This window comes from Glossina fuscipes, unplaced genomic scaffold (assembly GCF_014805625.2).
Source record: "Glossina fuscipes isolate IAEA_lab_2018 unplaced genomic scaffold, Yale_Gfus_2 119, whole genome shotgun sequence".
Classification (NCBI taxonomy): domain Eukaryota; kingdom Metazoa; phylum Arthropoda; class Insecta; order Diptera; family Glossinidae; genus Glossina; species Glossina fuscipes.
The window spans coordinates 327,874-335,480 of record NW_023998462.1 but is presented as its reverse complement, the minus strand read 5'-3'; the positions used below and the strand labels follow the sequence as shown (position 1 = coordinate 335,480).

At 31.3% G+C, this 7,607-nt stretch overlaps 1 protein-coding gene across 1 annotated transcript; it reads left to right on the top strand.

The window, feature by feature from the left end:
• The first annotated feature begins 3,813 nt into the window (after positions 1-3,813).
• LOC119640326 lies at positions 3,814-4,216 on the top strand. The gene is made up of 3 exons (XM_038038264.1): positions 3,814-3,854; positions 3,913-4,068; positions 4,114-4,216. The coding sequence occupies exons 1-3, from the start codon at positions 3,814-3,816 to the stop codon at positions 4,214-4,216; spliced, it is 300 nt and encodes a 99-aa protein (XP_037894192.1).
• The last annotated feature ends 3,391 nt before the right edge of the window (positions 4,217-7,607 follow it).

The following is a 7,607-nucleotide window of genomic DNA, read 5'->3' as shown; positions in this document are numbered from 1 at the left end:
AAAAAATTGTTTTGATGAAAAAAAGTCATATATTTGTGAAATTATTTTTATTTTATGCTTTAGCTTTTTAAAAATTTGCTGTGTAAAATTTGAAAATTGTACATTCAGAAAAATTTCATAAAAACAAAAAAAAAGTCATTTCTCAAGAGTACCGACATCTGTTCAAGAACTTATTGATAAAGGCTATACACGCTGGCGAAATATCAATGAATTTATAGATAAATCGAAATCGGTCATAGAGTTTTATCGTGCCTATTGCAACTTTAATACGAAGCAATCAGGAGCTCCTATTATTGGCGGCAGGGCACATATGCCCAAAAGTATTTCAATAAATAAATGGTATACAATATTTTATTGCGTGCTACAAAAAAGGAAGTAATCTGAAATCTTTTGGTAAAAATGGCAAAAAAAAGAGATTATACTCGTTTTTTGTTATTATACAAGCATAACCTTGCTATTTCAATTTTATTTAAGCAAAAATTATATGTAAAAAAGTTACTGTTTTTTCATACAATTAAATAAAGGATTTCAAATTTATTCAAACTACCTGTATGTAATTTATATAATGTAATATAAAATAGTATAATAGTACATATATAAAATACATCCAAATGTCATTAATTAAATAAAATGCAAAACTAATTTAAATGAAAAAAGATATCGAGACGTTTTTGAATTCAAAAAATGGCTTCCGTTACTTTTACATAATGTAATATAAAGTATCCCGACATATTTACAGAGCATGGCCGATTTTTTCCGTTTTTGCACAAGTAGAAAACTAATTATTCGTTTGAATTTGATTAAATATATTTTATAAAATATACTTGGCTATGAGGTGAATAGAAAATGTGTATTACGGGATATTTGTAGCAGCCAAGCGGCATAAATTGGTTTCATAAATTAGTTTATAAAATCGAACCTTTTAAGCATAAGTTAATGTGAAACTTTTAATCACAGTATTACATATTATAACTACTAGAGAAAGCCTTAGCTGCATCCATTGACTAACTTTCATTATGATCTATGGATTTCATTCACCATTTTAAGTTACTATTTTTATATACTCTACACCACTTGCGACACAAGGATATATTAAGATTGTACGGATGTAAGCAACAACTAAAACGACTTTATATAGACTCACCTTCTATTATACCGATCTAAGCTTGTCAGTCTGCCTCTTGTCGTGGTCTCGTGTTAAACCTACAGGCCGCGACATTTGAGTCATTTTGATAAAATTTGGTACAATAATACTTTTTGAAAATGGTTCAGTTAGGACCAACTTTTTCGATCACACCTTAACACCTTATTTTCAAAATTCGGATAACGTCAGGGTGGTCAGGTGGTCTAGGCTACCACAACTACAATATTTTTATTTGTTTTATTATAAAAATGATTTGCTCTAAACACTGTTTTATACTCAAACATGGTTTATTCACCACATATTTATTTTATTCATCTTATATCAATCATATTTTTATATTTTCACTTGCATTGAAAATTCTACAACCGTCCCAGATATAAAATATATTTATGCAATTCCTTTCAGCTATATTAGTTGACAAAATTACTTTCCGGTAGCCCGGTACAGACCGATGGAATACATAAGTTGTTCATTGGGTGATATTAAAGAGTGTAAACGCATGAGATAAAATTTAATTCTGCACGTATTGCAAGTAATAGGAGACCGTTAGCGAATTTTTTTTTATGCATAATAAAAATTTTTAGCTTGCAGACATCATTGAATTCTTTAATTGCGTGGTCCATAGGAAAAATTTCGTAAATTCCTAGCAAAAATATTAACATCTATGCTTTATTAGGAGACAAACAGGTCTTATTCAATTCGACAATTTTTTTTTCAATATTATAGAAAATTACCAGCCGTAGGTAGCTATTTTATAAGTTCTGCTTTCCGGGGATTTTTATGTTAAATGGGAAAACAAAGCTTGTGTTCTCTTTTTCGTCATTTTATTTTCAAGCAAAGAAAGAAAAGTTATTATTTGATATAACACATTTTTTTGTTTGCTTGGCGTCGTAATCGAAGGGGAAAGTAAATCTATCAGGGCCAATGAACCAATTTAGATGATATTCTAACAGAACCAGACAGGAGCAAAGAAATTAAATTTTGAGGTAAAATTTTTCGCTCCCTTTTAAGTTGAATCTGATCATGTAGTCTTAATTAGGATATTAAGAAAGTATTTAAACATACATTCACGTGTTTTTTACATATGGATATGCTTCTACACTTTACTTTGCAGAACGCATACTGGCGAAAAACCAATGTGCTTTATGTCCTTGGAAATTTAATCAGTCTTCTGCTTTAACCAGACACTTAAAGCAGCATACGAAGAGGTAAGAAGCACCAGCTGTACGTTTAGCAAATGTAAAATCCAAATAATACTTTTAGCAAACCATCTAAATCGTCACAGCGAACTCAAAAAGAAGAAGTAAATTATAGGCATTTAACCAATATTTTTATGTATGACTTCCCAAAAGAAACGAATTCGATATCGGATTATACGCAAAGGCTGCAACTGCCCCAATCTAAAACTCAAAATGAAATGAATTTGCTGCCTCACCACATTTATTAAGACTTCTGCATGTAAACGCAACAGCTCAGGACTTGTACGCGGCTGCACTGTCTGTAATTCGTATTCGAATTGTGATTCATTCAATTGTGTGCATTTTTTGAAGTTTGATGTGAAAGTTTTCCTTGCGTGCTTTCTCATCTGGCAAACCCACAGGTGGACCGTACATTAAAATACCTTGCGGGAGTTTTATACTCATTCTCTTTCTTTGAACGTTATATTAACGTCACATAATTTTAATGTATGTTTCATATTTTTGGCATATGCACAAAAATGCCGCGAATACAGAAACCGTGAATACGGAATGGTAATTTATATGGGATTATAGGGGATACGTTCCTAGGTGACAAAATAAAAAAAATCAATCATATAAGCTATACTATTTTTGTTGTAAGCTATACTTTTTTGTCGTAAGCTATACTATTTTTGTCGTAAGCTATACTTTTTTATCGTAAGCTATACTTTTTTGTCGTAAGCTATACTACTTTTGTTGTAAGCTATACTTTTTTGTCGTAAGCTATACTATTTTTGTCGTAAGCTATACTTTTTTGTCGCAAGCTATACTATTTTTGTTGTAAGCTATACTTTTTTGTCGTAAGCTATACTTTTTTGTCGCAAGCTATACTTTTTTGCCGTAAGCTATACTTTTTTGTCGCAAGCTATACTTTTTTGTCGTAAACTATACTTTTTTGTCATAAGCTATACTATTTTGGTTGTAAGCTATACTTTTTTGTCGTAAGCTATACTATTTGTGTCGTAAGCTATACTTTTTTGTTGCAAGCTATACTTTTTTGTCGTAAGCTATACTTTTTTTTCGTAAGCTATACTTTTTTGTCGTAAGCTATACTATTTGTGTCGTAAGCTATATTTTTTTGTCGCAATGATACCAGCTAACAGCTTTTTTTTTTTATTTGAAATAATTCGCAATGATACCAGCTAACAGCTTTTTTTTATTTGAAGACTTTGGTGACATTATTAAATGTCGATATGTGTTATTTGCAAAGAAGCGTGTTATATCTTCAGCTGATCGCTATTAACATTCACAATGAGAGTTTTCTTTTATTCATTCACAATAGAGGAGTTTTTGAACTGTTATTACAGGGCTGCCCAAGTATTCTATTTTTCAGAGTGTTTGTTAAAAGGAAATTTTACAAAAACAACCCAACAGTGCCTTCGCTTTGTTAAAGGAAGCAAATTTATCAAAAAACTGGTAAATAATACCGATATGGATTGGGCCGAAGAATTGAAAATGTCGATTAGAAAAGTATTTATTGTATCAGAAAACTATTTCAAACGATTATTTAAATACATTTTATCAATAAACAGCTGCTCGAAAGGGTCGACGTTCCAGAAGTCGTGATCTGCTGAAAGATACCACATCTTCGGCCCAGACCTCACAAAGCTTAACTTCGAATTCTACTAATAATGTCAGTCGAGGGACTTCATCTAATAACAATGACATATGCCTATTACTTTACCAGTAACTTCGTCTACTGCTACTGCAATGCAATATTTTGCATTTAAGTACAACTTCGACACCACCAGATCCGAAAAAACCGCCTGTTTTGAGAAGTATTTCTGTGGGATGGGCTGACAGAAGCCTAGGAAAATTATCGAAGTGCCTATAACAAAATGAATATTTGGTGTTAATTCATACATATATTCGTACAAGTGGTTTAAATGAATTTGCAAATTTTTAATTTAATTGTATGAAAAAAGAGCATTTATCTTCCCTTAAAAGCATTCTGACTAGTTTTAGTAAATTTTTGGAGACCTGCCGTGCGATTTTCGCATATTGATAACATCTGAGAGTAAGCGTTTCTTATTCTCAATAATTTGTATAAAAATTGCCTACATCTGAGAATAGGCGTACATACATACATTTCATGTATGCAGCCAGCTTTCCCAATGATGTAGATAAATTGACAAAAAACCGAAGCAAAAGTACACATTATCAAATATTTAACTGATATGCAGCTGGCCCAGCATAATAAATACTGAAAAATTATCAATGCAATAACGAATCATAACAATAGTATAGAATCCATTATAACTGACCAACAAACCGGATTAAATTACAAAAGAAGATTGCGAAGGAAATATGATCTGTATAAAGGAATTTTTATAACTGAATTATTCAGTTTTTTTTTTTTTATTAAAATATTCTGTTAATAGTCCTTTGCAAATATACATGGCAATAATATATAAGATTAACTAATTAAGATTAATGAATTGTTGAAAAACAAATTATGGATAGCAATGTGCACATTTAAGAACAATTGTAAGTGTAAAAAAAATTTTAAAAAAAGACATAATTTATAAAAAGTTAAGAAAAAAAAAACAACCCTTGGATATAAGAATTGGAATAAAAAGTTTAATAGAGAATCGGTAGAAAGAAAAAATCATTTATTAAACTTTAATAGAATAATATAATATTGAATTGCAAGTAAAAAGTTATCTGAGATTTTCGAGCGTGATATTTACCCTTCAATTAAGGCTTCATCGTTCTATTTATTATATCTATTAGGCTCTTCACGTTTTTTTGGACAAAATTGAAGATCATTTATTTATAGTGAATAATACACATCTCTAGCAGTATGTTCAATTGGGTATGAAATAAAAGAACTTGAATACTAGAATACAAGATGCCAAGTGTGTTAATTCTAAATTAAATGTCGCGAGCGTCACGACGGTATATGAGAGACAACGGGCATGGGTATAAAGGATGCAGTTTCGCAAAGTTTTTTTATCTGCTTTAAATTCAAATCGCAACTGCATGACCTTACCTGTTCCAGAAACAGATAATTAACTTTACCTATACTAGATAAAATGTTTCATTGCCTAAATGCCAATAGGTTATAGATGGGTGACTTGATCGCAAGACGGAGTGGAGATACATATGCTGGACATAGTTTATTAAATGTGCTGTTTATCTAATTATAATATACATTCATACAGTTTGGTAGCACTTCAAAGGTATAAAGTTTTTCCGGTAATTGCGAACAAATCCTTGTTCCAATTTAGCAGGGCTTAATCATAACAATCGAAAATTAATACCTCACACTAACTGGGATTGTATACACGTATTTTGCAGTACCTCCGATTTTTACCTATTACGAAAATATGACAGCTTCAATATCCATCCTCTGGTATGCACAAACAAGCAATATTATGGAGCGATGTATTCACATGCAGTCCTAAGAGTTATTAACTATCCGCTCCGAATCGCAACAATCGCACTTTTTGAACGGAAAGAAAATCGAAATGAAATGGTCTTGAATAAAGAGAACATAGTGTCGCTAACTACCGACAATAGTGACACATGAGGGGTTGCTAATGGATCCAAGCATTTTGATAAACGTGTATATAAACCTATACGAACACCTATATAAAAAGTTGTAGATAAAATTTAAGTTTCATAGAAGTTTTATTTGCATTCTTCACTATAACTTCTTCGAATTCCTGCAGTTTAGGTTTTAATTAATTTTTTTTTGTAAATTCATCTTTAAAATAAGCTTATTTCAGCCAAAGTTTGCAACTTTTTTAATTTTACATTATTATTTACACCTTTACCAGCTCCTTATGCACTCAACATGTTCGTACGTAAAAGCAATGTTAATAAGTTGTGCGTGTACGTGTGTGCATGTGTCTATCTATGCATGTTGAAAAAAATTTATTAAAATAAACAGGCGGTTGTTTACAAATACAGACTGACTTTTTTAATTATTCTCAATTGTAAACAAATACAGACCGACTCTTTGAATTATTCTCAATTCTAAATAAATGCAGAGTAACTTTTTATACGCTTATTCTCAAACGCGACCAAATTTACACGCTTATTCTCAGATGCTCGCAATTTTTATACAAATACTTGAACAATTATTAAAAATTGTAAACAAATTGGACGCTTATTCCCACATGTTTGGAATTATTGAGAATCATTTTCAGTTGGCGCGAAATTATTGATTTACGGATAGAAAAATTTGTAAGAAAACCATTAAACTAGACAAAAAGATTAATTATAATTATGGTAACTTAAAAGGGAAGTCAGCAGTGTTAATAAAGGCAGTTAGCTGCTTAAGATGATCTTAGTTGTGAGCACGAAAGATATAATGTAGGTTATGATATTGAAATTCTCAAATGAATATCTAGTGTCTCGAAGTTTCATTTTGCCAAGTAATTCCGAGATGTACCTTACCTTATCGGTGGCGTAAACTGTAAAATCATTGTGTCGATCTAATTAAAGTCTTTCCTGATGTGTAGCTCGAAGATCCAACTATGGAAAATTTTTTTTTGTACTAACTATTGACATGAAAGGATTGCGTTTACTTTATACAGACCTCCTTACTGGGATAAAGTTGACTTTTTCCAAATTATGACAAAATTTTAAATAGCGACTTAGACAGCTGCCGAAGACTATATCTTTCGTAATATTCCATTGAGAAATTAATTGAGTGGGACTTGAAAAAGACAGATCTAACGAACTTCCAGTACTCAGACCACAATTGGAGTGCAAAAAGTTGGTATACGTCTATGTGACCAATTGAAGGGTGCATAGTTTTTAATGTTAAAAAGGGTCTTTTTCCCTCTTGCTCGGAACCGAGTCGCCAAAACTTGTGTGTCTTGAGTTAAAGTTGCGTTATGCCCTTGCAAAGATGTTAACACTGTCAAATTTTTTGGCTTATTTTTTATATTCCACCAAATAGCCAAATGGCAAAGTGTAGGTTAATTTAATATCTTCATCAGGTAAAAACAAGTGAAAACATAGTGGGACAGGGCCCACTACTACGCTATACCACTTCGGTTTATAAAGTTATTCCGTAAAGGTTATATTATAAGAAATTCCATAAAGTGGAATAAAAAATAACGTAAGGCAAGAAGAAAAATTGTTCCAAGGCCCCGTAGTAAATTAGCTACACATGTCGTAGAATAAATATACACCAAAGAGACATAAAAAACATACTTTTTCTGGGAATCTCAGTTGGGTCTCCTTCTCAATACATGAAATATATTTTAAAT

Excerpts from the sequence above, each read along its gene's own strand:
- LOC119640326 (XM_038038264.1), top strand. The coding sequence starts at position 3,814 with ATGGATTGGGCCGAAGAATTGAAAATGTCGATTAGAAAAGT. Across the intron at positions 3,855-3,912 it reads AAAATGTCGATTAGAAAAGT|AGCTGCTCGAAAGGGTCGAC; the intron begins ATTTATTGTATC and ends TTATCAATAAAC. Across the intron at positions 4,069-4,113 it reads ATATGCCTATTACTTTACCA|TACAACTTCGACACCACCAG; the intron begins GTAACTTCGTCT and ends TTTGCATTTAAG.